This window comes from Hylobates moloch, unplaced genomic scaffold (assembly GCF_009828535.3).
Source record: "Hylobates moloch isolate HMO894 unplaced genomic scaffold, HMol_V3 SCAFFOLD_4, whole genome shotgun sequence".
NCBI classification, from domain to species: domain Eukaryota; kingdom Metazoa; phylum Chordata; class Mammalia; order Primates; family Hylobatidae; genus Hylobates; species Hylobates moloch.
In genome coordinates this window covers 160,691,473-160,711,631 of record NW_026652279.1, presented here as the reverse complement: position 1 = coordinate 160,711,631, position 20,159 = coordinate 160,691,473, and the positions used below count along the sequence as shown (strand labels likewise).

Below are 20,159 nucleotides of genomic sequence, written 5' to 3'. Positions count from 1 at the left end.
GATTGTTATTTGTTTTAATGTAAAGTGACTGTCAACCAATATTATACCAAGGACACCAAACTTTATTTCCTTAGAACTTTTAATTAAAATAAACACCCCCAAAATTCTGTGATACCAAAGTCTGAACCCCAATAATTTATCTGCTCATGGTCTAAGTAGTCCCATGAATTTTGCCATTTGGAGAGGACAGGAAGAAAAGGTAGAGCTTTTATGTTTGAATAATAGTAATGATTATTACTATAGAAAACACAAATGGCTCAGTGCTAACTGTGAACTTCAGCTACACCTTTCTGTTTGGGCAGGATAGAATTTAAGATGACAGCAGGAAGAAGTGGAGAAAAGCAAAGATACATAATTTTTCCTTCTTGGGTCATTTCTACTTAAAAGCATTACTTGAATGAAATTTTCATCAGAGGGAGGAAAAAGGTCTTTTGGAAATTTGTGACTGTCACACTAGGACACAAACCATCAGTTTCCTTTCTTTGAGAGAGTCATCTGTGCTTCGGACAAAATATCTGAGGGTTCATGTGTTCATCAGTGATTCACATTTGACACAAAACAGACTAGATGTTTGTTGGAAGCAATACTTTATACAATTGTGCAACCTATTTACACAAAATCTTTACAAACAGAACCCACATTATTTAAACCCCAAGATCCCCTCAAGATCCGGAGTCACCTACCTGCAGATCCAATTTCTGTGGCCGGCCAGTTTATAGGCAAAGTGAAAGAAACACGCTAACTGGATAAAATAACCATATGTCCCTACTGGAAGCCCCATTACTTGAATCATTTCAACCTTGCTGGACAAAACACCAGGAGAATTTGCTGTAGGAAACAAACCTCCACAAATGGGGCAGGGAAGAAATTACCTAATAGTTAGTCTCCCCTCTGCTCTAATTTCTGTGGTTCTGTGTTAAGAAAAGCCGTCCTGCCACACTGTTGTGAGAGCTTATGCCCCAACAAGAGGGCATTTCTAATTTAAAAAAAAAAAAAAAAAAGTCCAGAATTGAACATCGAAGTTGCTATCATCAAAAGGTGTGGCAACTTTGGGAGCATTTTCCCAGGGAACAACGCTTTTCAAGATACAATGGAAAAGGGCCATTTTCCTCATTCAAAAACTTAAATGCTGAGCAAAGCAAGTGTTTCTGGTTTGACTTCTGTTTGTTGGCTACTGAAATTCAGGGAAAACTCTCCCACACCCCTATCTGCTTACAATGCCAACTGCCCTCCTTTGACGCTACCCAATGTGAAACCCAGCTGGGATGGGTCATAGACACAGTGCTGGTCCAGACTGGAACTCTGCTCTCTCGTTTCAATGGTCCACATGCTGCCTCAGTTTCTTATTTCACCAGGAGGTGTTTATGACATGCCTGTCCTCAGCTGGCACAAGGCTTGTAGCAGAGGTATAGAGCATTCAGTGTGGGTGTGTGTGGGCAGGTATGCGAGGAAAGGGGGTGGATGGGCGTGTGAATGAGAGTCCATGGCTCTTCGTTCTAGGTGAATAGATTTGTTCATGGGAATCTTGATTTGGGGTTAAGACACAAAAATGGACATTAAACACAAGGTCAACTTAAAATATTGTTTCTATGAAATGCATTACTTTTCTGATGGCCACTGTTGATGGAAAATGGAAGGATGCTATTTATCATGAAATTGGTATAAGTCCAAATTGGGTATTTCCAACATAATATATTCTGCCTTTGGATATTAAGTGTGAGTTTGTACAAAGATGAGCCTGCTGGTGTGTGAGTGTGCCCATGTGTGCATGGGTTGAACGTGGACATCCTTAGGGAATGACCCATTTAATATTGTTGCCCACTTTGGCAAGTCCTGGGATTTTCAAGTGTCCTTGCCGCCAGTGAAAGGTGCAAGGGACATGTCTCACATGGATGTCACAGGTTCAGGTTCACCACTAAAAACCAGGTTTCCTTTTTTTTTGCAGGGGGGAATGTTTAATATTCAGAACTGTAAAAAATTTTCAATATTCTTTCTCCTAAGTAATTTTGCATTATAGGTATCAAAACTTTACTCCTTCCGGAAGTCACAGGCTGAGTTTAGAGATTACCTCTAGGATAGATTTATAAATATAACTTTCCCTCCTATCCTCTTAAAAAGAGGCAAACGGTATTATTGCAAATAACCTTTAAGATAATTAACTGACAATGCTGCAACTAGCATAAAATCTTCCTTCAGGCGACACCTAATTTAAGTGTTACTGGCACAAAGTGGAGACAGATTGTGCATTACCACTGCAATATTTACATAGCAGAAACCCACAGAGCAGGAAACGCGAGGCTCAATGATGCACTAAATTAGGAACAACCGTACTCCAGTGTTAATTTGCTTTCCATTCCATCCAAATCTCAGGTCCAGAAATTGGTACAAACACATATACAACCTCCCACTCTTAAATGACTAAACCGGAGGAGATTTCTGTACTTTTTTCCCCCCAAATTAAAATAACTTGAAGTTTATTTCTTTCCTCCACAAGAACCATTTAGTCAAACTGTGTTTATTTCATTACAACTTGTTCTCACTTTGATCTAGGATTATTTTCATATGAATGCTGCATAGAAGTCTGTAGAGAAAAACTAAACAGACTTCTATTTTCTCTAAGGCTGCCAATATATTTTATGAAAAGAATAAAATGAGAGACTAGAGAGCCAGTTAGTGAAGTATTTAGGAACACGGGCAGGGCAAATCTACCTCAAGCAATTTTCTCACTGGTGAATGTTGTTCCCTCCCTTTCCCCCCTCCCCAGATACAATGAGTTTTCTTAAACCATTCACACAACATATTTGCTTCATTCTTCCTGACAATATTTTCAATACTACTTTCACCCAAGGCATTCACAAAACATTTACCTTTCCTAATTGTTGATGTTCTTTAAAGGCAGCAATCAGTTCTTCAGCCCACTTAATTTTTTCAGGGGAAGGAGAAAACTGCTCCTGGACCACGGCAATTTGGTTAGGGTGAATCACCTGCTTACCTACGAGAAGATTAATAACATCGGAACCACGAAACAACCAACAGATGTTCAAACAAAATGTTTCTATCGCATGAGGTTCCTGAAGGCCTCATAGACTGTATGTTAAATAACTAATTTAAAACTTTTTATTGAGAAAACAAAACAAAACAAAACCCGCAATCAGACAGGCTTTTCCAGAATACCACAGAAGCACAACTACAACAATGGAAGTAATTGTGTTTCCGACCCTATAGAAATGCCACCTTAGGGCAGATAATCTCTTATTTTTAGTTACAGGTGGGCAGACTAGGCAGCTTGTTGAATAACTGCTTTGGCTGGGACTTTAAAGGATAATGTCTGCAAATTAGAGGGATTATTTTGAGTTGAAGTAGAAAAAAATTAAATGAGAATTCTCTCAAATTTTATAAGGTGTCTTTTGCTTTCTTTGTAGAATTATACCTCTTTCCATGATTTCTCTTAGAAATGGTCTGCTGGTTTTCATAAAGCTTACAGATGCAGTCATTACAACTATGTTACTATCAAATACAGTTTTACAATAGTATATATATATTTTTAGATGAACATAGTTTATGTGTCATTTCTAACCCCCAATAGAAAATTGGATTTGAATGAAAATATTTTATTCAGTATGGTAAAATAGAAGGCAGATTTGAACACTGCAGCCTCTAGATCACTCCATTTAAAAATTAAAAAATAGATACTTAAAGTTTCTCTGTCCAAAAATATACCCAGATTTTCCCTTTTGGCTTATAGAATCAAGACTGGGTATTTCCCTCTTTATAGTACCCTACATATCCCAGAAGAAATCTTATCTCTGTAGAAATACCTTCCAAAAAGATTGATGATTATTTTTATAGTTGAAAGATTTTAAATGAAAACATCATATAAAGATAAGAGCCACAGGATTTTGTGAAATAATGCAGTCGTTAAAAAAGCAATTTAACAATCAGGGAAGTGTGGAATCCAATCAGATCATTAATAAAATGCAACATAATTTAATGTTATAATAATGATGAGATTATATTGTTACGTGATAAAGTTATGAACATAATTGACTCTTTAAAAATGAATGCACACTTAATGATCATTTACTCTGCTAAATATATTTGTTGGTATATCAATTTGCTTTGCTTTTGAAATAGCTATTTTAACATTTAGACAGTACAAATTATATCCTTGATGTTTTATATCCTTGCTGTCAATTCCTATTACTTGTCATTATTCTATTAGAATGAAAAAAAGGAATGATGCTTGTAAAACATATTTTTAGTGTTTCATGTAAAAGAGTTTAAGTGGATAAATATAATAATATTGTTTCTTTCCAATGGCATAATTAAAACATCCTCACATTGCTGTTTCATTCTTTTCTGTCAGCATACTAATAAAATGTTAAACACTTATATAAATAAAGAAAGATTCTTTAAATTACCTGAGGAATAATTTCTGGGAACGAATAACATGAGGGATGACAGGAGGGCTTTTTTCAGTAGTAGGTATTGAGATTATATTAATCTAATAGTTGTCAGGATATTGTTAATAAAGGATGTCAGTTCTGGTAGTCATTTCCTACTAATTGTTAGCCCTGAATTTCATAATTTATGCACATAATTTACACCAATGCATAAAAAGCCAGATTTCATGGGAACTTCTTGGTACATGCATTATAATTTGAGGAGCAAAACATAAACTACTTAAAATATTGTGAAATCACTGCTAGCTCTCCATCCTCCAGTACCTATATTTTGGCAATGAGGCTAATTTTAAGATACATGTTAGGTTTTAGAAATGTGTGAGCATTCATATGTGAAGTTCTCTTTTGTCACATCTTATATATTCCAACAACTGTATAGCAGACTTTAATGCCATGTGGGAACCAGGCAAATATTTTATACAGAAGAGTTGTTATTGACAAGTTACTGAGAGGGTGCAAAATTGGAAGACATTAAAATTTATGACCATGAAATCCTTTTTACAGTACCGCTTGATATATCATGCTTTAAATCAATACCTGTCAAGTCTTTTAGGTAACTGTATGATGGTGTCATTTTTGTCTTCTACGATAGACTGCAAAAAAGAAGAAAACCTATAGTGCTTCATATTTATAATCTTTCTTCTCAGCATGTAGCACTGGAGTAACTGTAATGACTAATTTAGCTGTTAGAGCTTTATTCCAAGATTTAGTTTTGGTTTCTTTTTTATAAAAAAATTCCTAAAGTTAATGGCCTTTTATACAGCCAATGCATTGATTTAAAATCAATCAACATGGACTGTGACTCTGGGAAACGACTGCAGAAAAGAAACTACAGCTAACTTTTAAAAACTACAACTCATTAAAAATATGTATCATTTTTAAAAGTAAAGGAAATCCTTATAGCACAGACTTAGTCTTCCTTACCAGCGTTATGGATAACAAACACAATAGTTTCATTGGATTTTAAACCTTCCAACCACCTGCTTCAGATAAGGCATGTCTTCCTTCCTCCATCCCTCCCTCTCTCCTCCCCACTTTTCCTTTCCTGTTTTTTCTTTCCTTCTTTTTCTTCTCCTTGTGCAAGGCCCAAGGTATGGCAATCAAATGCCAAACAACTAGGACAAACAGATCCTGAGTGGTCTAAAATACTCATTAAAAAACATTTATTTTTAAAAACGACTACAAATAATCTATTTTATTATCAGATTGATTACCTCTTATTGGTATGCAGAAATATAACTGGGGCAACAAAGACTTTCTCTCTAAAAATTGCAAACTGCCTATGAAGTGTGGTTCCCTAGTTATGGCCTCGTTCCCTTGAATATATAATGGGCACTGTGCCCTCTGTGCCTTCCCATTATCCTCGCTTCCCCCCTTTTTTTTTTAGCGATTTAATACTCCCCGTCGTGGAGAGACAATAGTGCCAGGTCCATAAGCTCCTCGTGCTGAGTTGGGCACAGTCTAGAAATTTAAACCTGATTTGAAATAGCCTGTCTTCTGCGATTGAATTAGGGGCCAAGTTAATTCAGTCCTGTATCTTGGAGACACTCTCCAGCTCCCGGAGAAGTTCTGGGGCAAACATTTACCCCAGAGGAGGCAGAGGAAACTCAGATTCTGCCGGGTGATGGTGGAGGGGCCAGTGTCAGTGCAGTGCTTTCTCTTTTTTATCGAATTAGTTCCCATTTCAGAGCAACATCTGGCTGCCTGGCAGCCAGTGCCATACATTGCAGGCCAATAACATCAGGGTCTATTAGATAAATTTCATGGAGTTTTTCTCCAACTTTTCCATTTGGGTCACATCCTAACCAGTCGTTGGAAAGAGGCAGGAACAAGCACAATCGCATGGATGTGGCAGAGGACTCCTTTCTTCCTCAGTCACTATGCAACGCAGGGAGAATTCGTTTATTAATAGTTCAGATAATTGAAGAATATTTCCCTATACAGGATCACACTTATTTAAAAAATTGGGGGGATCATATTTATTTATTTTAGCTCTTTGTGTAAAAAACACAAGAACAAACTCAGAGCTTTATTTAATTCGAATATAACACTAGAATAGCTTCTTAGGTCATTCAATTTTATTTTGGACTAAATCATCATCCATTAAGGTATTTTTTACGTTTAAGCCTGCTTTATGAAACGTTTCTTTCGGTAACCGGTACCTAGATATATTTCAAAAACAGTTATAACAGGAATATCAGGATGCTCATCTCTTTTCCTTATTATTTGGGTGCCTTTCTGATATTAATATTCTTAGAACTTTCAACAGAAGAACAGGTAAGAGTGAAGGAGCGCACTGTGTTCTTCCCATGGTCGTCAGTTTGTGTGTGTGCAACTCCATGTGTATGTTTGTGTGTAGACTCCTATTGTGGTTTTTCGAAAAATAGATCTCTGTTGTAAAAACACAATTTTCTGTTGCTCCCCTGGCTCATGGGGACCTGAGTGACCAGGCACACCAATCAACAGATACCCGCCTGTGGCCCAGACTGGACTGCAAGGGACCCACAGATCCTCGTGCCAGCCTATGCCCGTAGGTGTCGCCAGGTACATGGAAACTTACTGGGAGGTGGGAGAGAGAGGAGGGGTTTGGAGTGGCAGAAGAGCAAAAAAACTAGTTATGAGTAAAAAGCAAAACAAAACAAAAACCAAAGACAATATCACCAACACTTTTTTTCAGAAATGAATTAAATTTTGGATATTCTAGGAGATTTTTCTTCTATCCATCAACCAAAATTCTTACGGCGCTCCACTCAAAAACACTTTTTTAACAGCCTCATCCCTCCCTACAGGTCAGCCAAGACTACAACAACATGATTAAGAGGATGGAGAAAAAAAAAAAAAAAGCAACTAAGATAAAGAGGAAGTAAAATGAGTGATTTGTTGACTTGCAGGGCCAAGGAAAACCATGACAATGTGTCCGGCAAGTTCTTCCCCTGTGTGGCTTGCTCATATTTCAAATAGTGGAGTAAGTATGGGAGATATCTGATGAGATTAGAAGTGTTCTGGGGTCAAATTTCTATTTTTCTGGAATGCTTGCTAATTTAGACACTGCTTTCTAAGACAGGAATCATACCAGTGAAGCCCATGGCGGCTCCTTCTCGTGACTGTCTAAGAAGCCCAGCTCCATCTTGAAAGTCAATGTACACCAGATCTATGGCTTGGAGACCAAAGGCTTTCGCTATGACAACAATCTTTTGCCGGGCGTAGAGAATATCCAGGGTTTCTTTACTGCTTGTTGCACCTGAAAATGGGATGTTAACAGAAGAAGGAGGCTTTAACTTTGGAAACCACACCTAGACGCTTATTATAAAACCTCAGTTTGTACAGATATCTATACCTCCCTGGGAATTGCTCCTCCGCAAAATAATTCTTCAAATATAAATGAAGACAGGGATATGAGGAGGCCAAGTTAAACCTCGTATGTGCCTGTTTAACTGACAAGACATCTTTCAATAGAATTACTTCTACCTGCATTAAGAGAAGGCCCCTTCTCCATTCTGGGAGGCTGGGTCAGGGTCGCAAGGGACTCCTGATACATTTTTTTTCCTTCGTATCATGGTTTGAAAAGTGCCAGTCCAAAGACAGCACCACAAAAGGTGGCCCAGCAGCTATGCAGGGCAATGGTTCGTGTTTCACAGCAAGCACAGAACTGTGTGTGCTGTGATTGCCCTGTCCAAACTGAAGTTCTGAGCCAAATGCTTCAGCTTCAGGGTCTGTCTGGATGGAGAACTTGGGGAGATGGGAGGGCACTTGTTTTGCGAGGGCTGGAAAGCGTCGATATGCCTTCTGTAGCCCGCTGAACCGCTGGATACACAAATCTCCTGGAAAGACTCGTATTCAAATAAATTCAGTTTTTTCACCCTGAGGGGAGGGAAGTGTCCCTGTTTATATTTAGAGCATGCCAACTCCCTGCCTAGGGAAAGTGCCTGTCTTCAGGTCACCGGGGCTGGATTCTGTGGCCTCGGCCTCTTTTCTAAATGCTTCACGGTCTCCAGTCAAACACGCAGACCCCTCAAGTGCAGCTCACAAGGGATGGTGAGAATCAGTGAAAATCAGCACATTTAATACTAAGAGTTCGGACACATATTGTAAGAGAAATTTAAGATCCATTTAAAATAATATTCACATACCGCATATTCTGTAGAAAACAATTCATTAAGGCAAATGTGAAATCACCTTAAATTTGCGTTAGAAATCTAGACAGCCCACAGACTGATGTGAAAACAAAATACTGAAGCAACGGTGAGGCTGTTCACGTAATATATTTCTTAGGAGCAAAGGAGATGCCATATATTCCTGAGCATGCCTGGGGCTGCAACAGGCTTTCTATTGCTCGTGTTTTTTGTAAATGAACAGAAGTAATAATGCAATGTTCTAGAAGCTGGGCAGCTATGAGGAGCCCTAAATTATCAGGAAGTAGTGTCCATTCCATTGTCATGAAAAACCATTGTCACGGTTGGCAAATATACATTGTTATGTAAATGTCCATTCTTGAGGGGCAAAGAAAAAATATATACACACACATACACACACACACACACACACACAGAAAAAGAGAGAGAGAGAGGTCTTTGACACCTATGCTGGCTCGAAAGTCTTCTCCTCCAAAAACGACTGCATCTAGAAAGAGACCTACTTGAGGCCCGACCTTTAGGGTTTCTTCACACACTGCCTGTAAAAGAGCAGAACAGAACCAAGTCTCACGGAAACGCGTGCGTCAGAGGGAAGAGGCACGGTGCATTTCAGTAACAAGACGACCTGACTCTTAACACAGTTTGGCTGAAAGCAGTCCTAAAAACGCAGCCCAAATTTACCCCTTTCAAAAGGTATTTAATATCATCCAAGATAAGTATATTGTATATATTTGCTCTGTTTAATGGATTATATGAATATAGTTATAATGTTCAAATTGTAGTTCATCTCATTTTCGGAGAAACTTTGAGTTAACTCATTTTGCTTGTGCTATAAGTTATTTATATCTTTCCAGAATTTGTTTTTGCTTTAAGAGACTCTCGTAAAACCACAGGGGAGAAGGAAGGAATTTTAAAATCAAACTAATTGAATTATTTGCATTAGGATCAAGCACATGGTCTCAGGATTAAAGATAGTACAAAAACCTGCAACTCCAGAGGGGAAAACAAAAATTCAAGTCATCCAAGATGTGTTCATAAAGCAACTTCGACATTTATATATGAAAGTCAAGGCAAATACCATTCGTTGTAGACATAACCGTGAATCTTGAAAGGTGGAGATATAAGCTGCTAATATATGTGGGAGGGAAAGAAACGAGGAACCGGTGGGGACACTGTTGATTAATTTCACACATTGTAAGTGCTTTTAAGTACATTATGGAATAAAATGGCGAAGCAGTGCTTAAAAGTAAATCACTGGATGAATCTGGTTGTATCTAAGGGATATGCTTTTGATTATAATCTCAGGATGCTGGGGCTGGCTGGAAGAATTTATGGTTAGTTGTGTAAACAAGCTGCTCACAGGACAAGGCTTGAAGCAGCTCCCCAAACATTTGCACTCGACCCCTTCCACACATCCCAAGGCCTCAAAGTTGCCGCTCACACATTCTCTCTCCAGTACAGTTTGACTATGTTTTTTCTGTTGTTTTTAGTGATTTCTTTTCTCCTGCCCTCTGGGGGGGCTGGGGTGGGGGAAGGGAATCTAGGAACTCTGAAAGGGGGTGCTAGATTGATGTTTGCAGGTCAGGTGGAATGAGAGGCATATTTTGGAAAATAATATAAACGCCCCCTGATAAATGAGAAAAAACCAGCTAGCTCTGAATTTGTTAAGGTAGGTAGTTTGGTGAAACCACACAACGGCTGAAAACACTTGGCTCAGCTAATATTCCCGCATGTATATTAGAAGATATTCGATGTTCTAATGTGGCAAACTGAAAAAATGTACTGCAAATTATTTGTGTGCATGAACTTACAAACAATAATCTTCTCTGCTAGACATTACTGATAATGTTGCTACAGAGAGGGCAGAACATTTCCCAATGAAAAGACAATTGATAGAAAAGAGCATTTCAAAGTTAACTCATAAGGGTGACAAAATAAATTTTCATGTACATTTAGTCCATAAATGCAATAATTCAAAGCATGTAATTACACAGTGATTAATTAAAATTGTTACTAGGAATATATAAATGCTTCATTTAAATATTTTGGACTGGGAAGCTTTTCCTTCTACTTAACTGATTTCACTGTTTTCTAAGATGCTGGTAACCTGGTTTTTGGACTATTACAGATAACAAATGGTGCTCAACGTTTCCTTTGCTTATAAATCCTTCTAGAAACACATTTTAAGAAGATGTTAAAATTGAAAGCAAAAGTTCTCTTTAGGTGATAAATAAAATGCTAACTTATTAACCATATTATGGCTTCCTTACCTTAAAATTGAGCAAACCCATTGCAGTTTCCACAAAAGGGATTAAATTCATTGGTTGTTCAAGTTTTCGGCTTTTTAAGTGGAATGAAAATTTGTCTGCAAACTAAAATCAGAAGTGTCATAGGTGATTAGTGGGGAAAAAATATACAATCACGGAAATGTAGACACAGAAGTAGTATTTAAGTCTTTGACCTGAGGAAGTAATATCCAAGCCTCTTTCGTCCACACAAAAGAATTTTTTTAAAAAATAAGAAGAAAGTCCAAAGAAAAAGGTAATGAAGTTCCCACCAAACTAAACAGTAAAATCCTAAGCATTACAATTTTTTTTCTCCCAAAGGAGCAACTTGAGGCCTAGGAGTTAGAACTGGAAGGAGAGAGTATAAACGCTTTCCCTGAAAACGCATTTACTTAAGACCTCTTGCCCTCGCTTTCGTTAAATGCAAATGGTAGGCCCTTAAAACAATGAAGTCTTCCTCTACCTGCCATTCTGTTTTTGTTTCGTGCCCAGCACTGACATCATTGTAACTGTTCAGCAGCCTTCTACGTGGAGTCCATATTATTCATTATAGCACCATTACCCTTTGTTCAGAAGGTTTTTCTTCATAATTTTTTAGCTTACCTAGGAAGACCTTAAAAAGGAAGTTTAATTCTTTGAAGACCAAAGCTCGCCAATTTTTTCCATGAGACCAGTTCACAGCTAGCTCTGTGCTGCCAGTGGGGTAGCCCAAATTCCAAAATCTATCATCTGGAAACATACAAAAGCTCTTGCCCAGATTCCTCCCCCCCCCTTCAAAAGGGGGAAAAAACACACTCTAAATTGTAAATCTATTATGTCTATCTAGATCTAATAAGATGTGGGGAGATAGAGAAGAAACACAGGTATGATAAAGATATTTTTGTAAATAAAGATGAAAACATATATATCCATTTTAAATTTAAGGAATATTCAGCCATTAATAGATATCAAAGGAAAAGGGAATTTTAATCATCTCTCCATTCAGTCTCAGTTGGGTAAATCATATCTAAGAGATTTGCATAAATATAAACCATCAAAGACTTTTCATCTTCAAAGGGGGTTTCAAGACCCTATAAGCTTTGTACTGTAATCATCACAGGTCACCACCCTGCAGGAATAAGGCTGCTATGGCAACATAAAAAAACTAATGCTTAAGGCTTAGCATAATATTCTGACTAATAGAAAGGAAACTCATTTGAAAAGCTGGCAGCCTATTTACCAGAAGCGGGATTAGAGGTGTTATTTCCCCTTCTAGCTGCCCCCTCCTTGCTGGTGCACCACCCCCCTAAAAAATCTAATCACTGGGATCTTTAAAAAGCTTTTGAGCAATTTGCAGTAACTTTACAATTAGGCTAAAATAAATCACAGCTTTCAGTAATGAAGAATTATTCCCAGTTGCTCCCACTGCCCCCCCTTCAAAGGGCATCATCATCACCTCCTTAGTAAGTTTTCAAGGGAAGGAATAACTCAACCAAAATAGCAAGAAGGAGCAGGGGGCGACAATTTAAGGGGATAAAATGTATAGTATTTGATGCAGATGAAAATAAAACATAATTTATTTCTCATTTATGCTAGAAAGTGGTAGCACAGTATTGGTGGTTTTGGTGTTAAAAATGTAGTAGGGATATTTTTTCTCATTAAAAAAAGAAAACTTGTAAAGTGACTTGCCCCATTCTTTGTGATGACAGTTATAACTACAAAAATCATGGACTTTAAAACCAAGTCAATGCTTTACAATATATTCCCTGTTCTTAGTGAGAACACCCCTAATGCCTTTTGTTTTTAAGCCAATGGGGCATTTAAAAATTAAATATTCTAGCCCATCCTCCTCCTCCTCCTCCCCCTCTTTCTTAAAAAATTGCATTAAGTACTAACACAAAAGGTAACTAGTGGAGAAGTTTCAATTAATTTTTTCAAAAGGAGACGATTAAATGTTTCCGGCCTGGTAAAGTGTTCATTTCAGCGAGGTGGAGGGGACTGGGGTAGGGGGAGGAGAAGAAGGGGGAGAAATCACAAAGAGATTGGGGAGGAGATGAAGTAGCAGGGCTCAGCGATTCTTTCAATTCCAGTGCACACCCAATAGTGTGTTGGAAGAATGCGCACTGTTCGGGATTTGTGGGAGAATTGTCCCATGACAAAGGAGGCAGGGTTACGCTTGTTATAGTCCAATAAGCCGTGCCAGTCAAACAAGAACCCACACTAGCGACAAAAGGCGAGCAAGAGATTCTCACACAAAAGAAAACAAGTAAGCCCATCTTTCAGTTGTGCATCAGGCTCTGGGTTTTATGCTTCGCATAAATACAAACGGAGAGGAAAAAATAAACAGCCAAAAGGACTTCTGTTAACTAGAAGTCCTACTTAAATTTCTGTATGTGTCTCACTTCCAAGGATTTAAAACGGTGAACAGAAGCCATAGTGGAAGGCTGGCTGGGCTCCCCCTCCCCCATCTTAAATTAAGGGTAATAACGGTGATAAATAGGCATTAACTATGAGACCAAAAGGGAACAGTGACTTCAGAGTCCATTTCAATCACCTTAAGACATATCTGAATGGGCTCAGGACCTTCCAGGATATTAACATACTCTTAACTAGTATCTCCCAGCTTCTGAGGGTAACCCTGGAGAGAAGAACTCCAGCTTAGTCAATAAATAACTGCTCCTTGAATACGGGTCTTCAAGAAGGATCCAACACAGAGCTGTCCAAAGTAAACTGTATAGCAGCAGCTACATATATAATTTTAAATTTTCTCATAGCTACATTGAGGGTAAACTGAAACAGGTGAATTTAATTTTAATAGTATCTTGTATTTAGCCCAATAGATCCCAAATATTATTTCAATGTGTAATCAATATAAAAATTTTTTGAGATAGTTTACATTCTCTTTTTGTCCCCTCAGTGAGTCCCAAGTCTTCAAAATCGCGTGTGTATTTTGCACTTCCAGCACATCTCAATTTGTGCTGGCCACGTTTCAACGCTGAGAAGCCACATGTCATAGTGGCCGTGGCACTGGGCAAAGCAGACCTGACACATCGGGTGCATTCAGCAGGTGAGCAGTTTCGTAGGTGTTACAACGATTCAGGCTATTGCTGTGGTGGCAGCCACAGCCTCAGAGATAATACTAGATGTGGCTTCCACGAAACCACCACTGCCCACTCGCCCCGACCACAAACGCTTCCAGTTTTCACACCTCACAAGCCCCAGAATGACACATTTTCTGCCCCAGAATGACACAGTGAAATGTTATTTAATTCGGTAGAGATCTGCAGAATAATAGCGACCCTCAAATAAAATCTAGCCCCTCCACCCTTTGTCAATTAAAACAATCATAGTGTAATTAGGCCCATTTCAAAAGTTTTCTTAAGTAATTTGACATGCCAACCACTTTACATTTCAGGTTTTTATTGGCTGAAAATTCTGTCATGAAACACAAACACACCTGTCAGCAATTTAAAAAGGATGCACTAGAGAACTGTTCAGGAAATAATATCAGTGCTAATTAAAACCACTAGTTAAAAGCTTCCTGTTCATTCCTCCAGTCGCCCTAAGGAGTGACCTTTTCCTCCCCTTCTTTGGGTTCATTTTTTCATATGCGGCAAATGTGCCCTCCCTGCCTGGGATGATTTCAGATGAATCTCAGTAAGGGCCACTTACGTCACTGCTCTTCCAGGTGGAGGCCTTGGCTTAGGGCCGGGCAGGGTGGAGGAAGGGATGAGATTCTCGGGCAACCTAGTTTCCAGGGATTACTCTGGGAGGGCTACTGAGGAGGCTGTTCTGGCCAAACCACACATCCAATTAGGAAGCGAAGCATCATTTCAAAAGTGCAGTTGTTTCATAGAACACTTTGGGCAAAGGCGAGTTTTCCTTGTGTGACAGAAACGGATCCTTGTGCTTACTGCTTTTTCTCAATTCCCTTCCTCTCTGCTCTGTGCATGCATTTTACAAACCTGTGGCACCCAGATCCCTTCTTCTTGCTACTCCTCCTTAGCTGCTCCTGAGTCTTAAGGCAAAGCATTAGCTACTCACCCACTGGATTTCTTCAGGACTTTCCACCTTTGGTAGCATCAGGCTGGAAGGAAGGACCCGGGATTGCAAAAGGGTCTCTAGGTCTTCTTCCACCAGACCACTGGACACTGAGTTGACTCTCACACATTTTTCAGTAGGACCCAGATCAAAGTCTTCAAGAGTTTTTACAATTCTCAGTCGAGCTTCATTCTATAAGTGTCAATAAAAAGTTTATTGTTTATTTTTATCATTGAGGGGAGCACCATCAAATGGTTGATGAAACTGTTATGTGGATTCAGAGTCTGAGCACCATTACTCTATCTACATATTTCCTGTCCACCAAATAAATAATATTTGAAAGAAGTCATCCAGTCTGAAAGGTGAGCAGCTGATAAGGCTTCATTCGCGATAGCTATAACATGGCCGAGACGCACTGCAGTGCACACGGGTGTGCTTCTGCATGGAAGTATCGTCTTTCTCATTAGCATTACTTCCCAATGGGAAGGGGAAAATAGTTAATGGGTAATTTTTCACTGATTGAGCATTAAGTGCTAAGCATGGGTCTATGTTCCTTACCTGCACTTTCTCATTTAATAAACATAAGAAATTGGTTAACATCTAGATTGTGGCCGTCTCGTCTGTCAGCTTCTTCACATTAGGGAAAAAATAAGGATTTTTCTTTTTCCACATGCATCATGCTTTTTTTACTATTTTTTTGCAACTGAGTTAAATCTTGACATTCAATTAAGAAGATGCTCACAGGAATCTGACAATGTGTACTACAAAAAAAGCTCCCACTTCTTCAGGTGGAAGGCAAGGAATCCCTTCACGAAGTGCTTGACAAATACATTTTTTTCTTTGACTTGACAGGCTCTGCTCCACAGTTCAGAAAAGCTGAAAGGCTGAAAGTCTGCTTCAGTATTTGAATCGTCCCCAGAAAAACTACATGAAACCAAGTATGTTATTTCTTGGCTTTGGCTTGGGGGTGATGAAGGTGGGGTGGGGGAGAGAAAGAAGTGCATGGAAAGGGTGAGGGCTGGAGTCAAGAGAAAGAAAGCACTTGGGGTCATTACTTCCTGCCAATTTCAGTTTCAAAAGCAAACTCTTCCAACTTGCCAACAGCCCTCAACAAATTCTCATTGTCAGAATGAACACTTATCAAAAGTAGTTTCATTTGGGAAGGGTTTTTATGATACTAATAAAACTTTAAAGCTTCTCACTGCTGATGAATGTAGTTTAAAAAAAAGGTCTCAACAATATATAACCATTTGAAAAGCAATACCGATCTAGGAAAATAGCAAACCAAAGCAGAGACAAAAAAGAATTATTTAAGCCAAATATTGAGTCTAAGTCCCAGCAACAAGACAACCCAGGACGGTAGATTTAAACCAGACAGATGTGGGTCTATGAGCGGGGAGAAGCAAGGAAGGCTTCCAAATGTGGTCTGAGTTAAACAATGTGAGGAAACGGTAGCTTAGAGTTGTCAGGTCAGATGGAAAGAGTACCTAAGACAGTTTAGGACTGCTCTGTGAAGTCCTGATTTACAGAGCTTCATCTGCCAATAATTAGGCCAAACTTAGACAAAAGCAAGAGAGAGCTCAGACTAGCTGAGGTCAGAGATGATGCAGCCAACAATGGCTTGGTTCCACATTATACCTTTGTTTCATTCCATAGATATAAAACTCGCCCACTTGCTCTACCATGCATTCTTTATTACAGCCATTAAATACGAAAATCTTCTTTTTTGAGACAGAGTCTCACTCTGTCACCCAGGCTGGAGTGCAGTGGCACAATCTTGGCTCACTGCAATCTCTGCCTCCTGAGTTCAAGTGATTCTCCTGCCTCAGCCTCCCGAGTAGCTAGGACTACAGGCACCCGCCACCACACCCAGCTAATTTTTGTATTTTTAGTAGAGACAGGGTTTCACTGTGTTGGCCAGGCTGACCTTGAACTCCTGATCTCAGGTGATCCACCCGCCTCGGCCTCCCAAAGTGCTGGGATTACAGGTGTGAGCCACGGTGCCCCGCCCTAAATAGGAAAATCTTACAGGTGAAGAGCAGAAGTTGGCTCAGTATCTTGCCTCTAAAGCTGTCTAGAGCTGCTGGGAGAAATACTTGAGCTCTGGGCTGGGCGCGGTGCCTCATACCTGTAATCCCAGCACTTTGGGAGGCTGAGGGGGTGGATCACCTGAGGTTAAGAGTTCAAGACTGGCCTGGCCAACATGGTGAAACCTCATCTCTACTAAAAATACAAAAATTAGCCGGGTGTAGTGGCACATACCTGTAGTTCCAGCTACTCGGGAGGCTGAGGCAGGAGAATCATTTGAACCCAGGAGGTAGAGGTTGCAGTGAGCCGAGACTGTACCTCTGCACTCCAGCATAGGACACAGAGAGAGACTCCATCTCAAAAATGAAAACAAACAAACCAAAAAACTGAAATACTTCCAGCTTTTTGGAAGGCACATTTAGATCCATGGCTGTGGAGAACCTAAAGCATGTTCTGCTCTGTGTAGCCTATGCAGCTACACAAAAACGAGATAAACGAGATTGCTGGAGTTTGTCAATGTAACTTCCAGATTCCCTTTTAATAGCTAAGTCAGCCTTGCAAAGAGTCTACTGGGACAGTGTGAATGGAAAATTGAAGGGAACTCACTTGATTTTTTAGGCCATACTGCATTTTAAAGCTTAAATTATTTGAGTCATCATCTCCATCCTCTAATCTGCACGGGTGCTCAAGGATGTGGGATCCCCAGCAACATCAACTTCCTAAATTGTTAATGTTGGTTGGTGTCAAACAAAATCTGATCTCGAAGCTGTTTGGTTTCACTTGGATTTGAAGGGACTGTTTGTTCAAAGCTCATGTTCTAAACCTGTTTGTGATTTTTATCTAAAGTCAGATTGCCATGGTTTCAGCACATTCCAGTTTACTTAGCAAAATTCGGCCCTTGTGAAATTGGCTGCAAATGAAGTACCTAATTCCAATTTTAGGCATAATCTGATTAGTACTTTTCATATTATAATAATGAGCAGTGAACACTCAGCATTTAAAAAATTTTGGCTCAGAATGAAAACCAAGTTCTTTCCACTTCATCATTCTGTACATTTCCAAAAAGAGAGGATGGCTTTTGAGGTATATTGCCATACGACACCCTTATTAACAGGCTGTTGCTTATTACAATTTACATAAACCAAGTGTGCATCCCTCTGGTATATATCCCAAAACACTCAACAACTTCAGTGAATTTACCCCAACCAACGAGCATGTTGAATTTTTTTTTTCTTTTTGGTATTTTCAGGGTGAAGTATGTGACTGTGCTAGCAAACACGCCCATGCCATCTGTTGGGTTGGGAGGAAGGCAGTTTCTAAGAACAATAAAGTTTAGTTCTGGGTGTTCAGTTCGAGAGAGTCACAGTCCACCCAGTTGTGAAAGGAAAGAAATTCTGTTCATTTTATTCTCTCACTTTTTCCCACTCTCTCTGCAGCACACACTGTACTTCTCGCTAACAGCGCTCTCAGCTCTCTCATCTCCACCACCTTGTCCTTCACGCTTCACACTTTCCTTCTTTTTCTTTCTCTCTTTCTTTGGCTCCTGGTTGGCTCTGACCATCCCTCCAATATCCATCTTAGGTGGATTAGCAAGAGGCTGCCTGGCTGACCCCGGCTCTCAGAAGGGCTCTCAGGGTGATCTGCTACGACTATTAGGAGGTAAGTGCTTCCTGGAGAAAGGAGAAAAAGGAAATTAAGGTAAAAGCGGCCACCCCAAAAAGAGCTTTTATGGGGGCTTTTATATCCTGGGAGCAATACAGTTTGTTTAAAATGAGGTTCGAGAGGGACTGCATTTTAAACGTGTTAACACTACAGGACAGCCTTGGTGAGCCATTCTCACTGTGGAATGAACTTGTCCCCCAAGATCTGACAAGCTGGAAATGACTGAATAATGGAATTAAGGACTTTATCAACAGTTACATTAGACCTTCGAAGAGACTAATTACCATAGTGTGTCCTGGATCATGTTTGATCCAGAGGTGGACTCTGCCCAGGTCATAGAGGAAGTTGGCACAGATTACAATCTTTGCAGGCCCCCATTCTAAAAAATGGTGTTCCCAAAGTTGCCGCATTCAATCGATATTTCGTGCCATGATGCTCAGTGCAATGGACCAGTGGCTAATAAACTTGTCCTTATCCATAAGCCACCGTATTATGTGACTCTGTCTGGGCCAGGAACCAAGGCGTGCTATGATTTCAGAGACTGGATTCCTATCACCTGGGGAAGAGACACGCTCTGGTGACGTAAGAAAGCAGAGAAATCAACCATCACCAAAACCTGCAGACTCTGAAATTAAAGGAGAAAATATGCGTGCAGTTGGTTCAATTGGCATCCATTAAAGCTAATAACTAATCATCCTCGCAAGTTTCTAGCTCAGAATGATCAAATCTGCAAAGAAAACAACATCCGTCCACTTTTACACTCCAGTGGAAGAGGTGGTCCCTCGCGGCAGGGCGGCACAGTCTCGCCATCTGGAGAATAAATCGAGTGTGAAGTACAGTATAGTTTGGGACCAAGCTCCGTGGCGGCAGCTCAGCAGTCAGTTCATTAGTTCCAAACTTCCAGGGATTAGAGCAGCATCAATTCTACTGTCGGATAGGATGAGACAGACAGGATACGAGATTCAAGGGGGATTGTGACAACCAAGAGGAGCCCCTTGGGCTTATTTATAAAACTACAAAGTCTAAACATACCCAAATAAGTGCCTTAAATAATAGCATTATCACAGTTTCATAACATCTGAATTATCACCTTTCCCTTCGCCTCCCAGCCCCTGACTCAAACCTTGAATGTTAATGTATAGTTGTTTTCAGAGGAAATGGCAGAGACAGCCCTGGGTGCAACAGGAACAACGAGAAAGCTATGTGCGACCCAAGATTTGGTAATTAAGAAATAGGAAAGACTTTCTAGACTCCAGGGAGATCCACAACATTTGTGATGAAAGAAAAGTACAATGAATATTTTCATCCAGCAAAAGGCAATTGCCATGCCACGGATTCAAAAACGTCAGTAAATTCTATCCCTTCTGAATTTGTCCATCTCATCTGATTTTCATTTTATCTAATGTGTAAAATGATGTCATGTCACGGGCATGAAGTGGTCCAAATTTTGAGCAGAAGGCCCCAGGAGCATCTCTGTGAAAATCTTATTGAAAATGTCAAGATCAAGTTTGGTTTAAAATAAAAAACGGAATGAATTTATTCTATTTAAGGATCGCCTTTTTCATGTA

The 20,159-nt window shown here is 39.6% G+C and overlaps 1 protein-coding gene across 1 annotated transcript in view; it reads right to left on the bottom strand.

The window, feature by feature from the left end:
• The window catches only part of CLYBL (citramalyl-CoA lyase), a 290,759-nt gene that overhangs the window by 19,515 nt on the left and 251,085 nt on the right, over positions 1 to 20,159 (bottom strand). The window contains exons 3-7 of the mRNA XM_032151200.1: positions 14,905 to 15,093; positions 10,867 to 10,968; positions 9,042 to 9,135; positions 7,537 to 7,704; positions 2,868 to 2,992 (exon numbers count right to left, since the gene is read on the bottom strand). Coding sequence (XP_032007091.1) covers positions 2,868 to 2,992; positions 7,537 to 7,704; positions 9,042 to 9,135; positions 10,867 to 10,968; positions 14,905 to 15,093 — 678 coding nt within the window. The remainder of the gene's footprint in view (positions 1 to 2,867; positions 2,993 to 7,536; positions 7,705 to 9,041; positions 9,136 to 10,866; positions 10,969 to 14,904; positions 15,094 to 20,159) is intronic.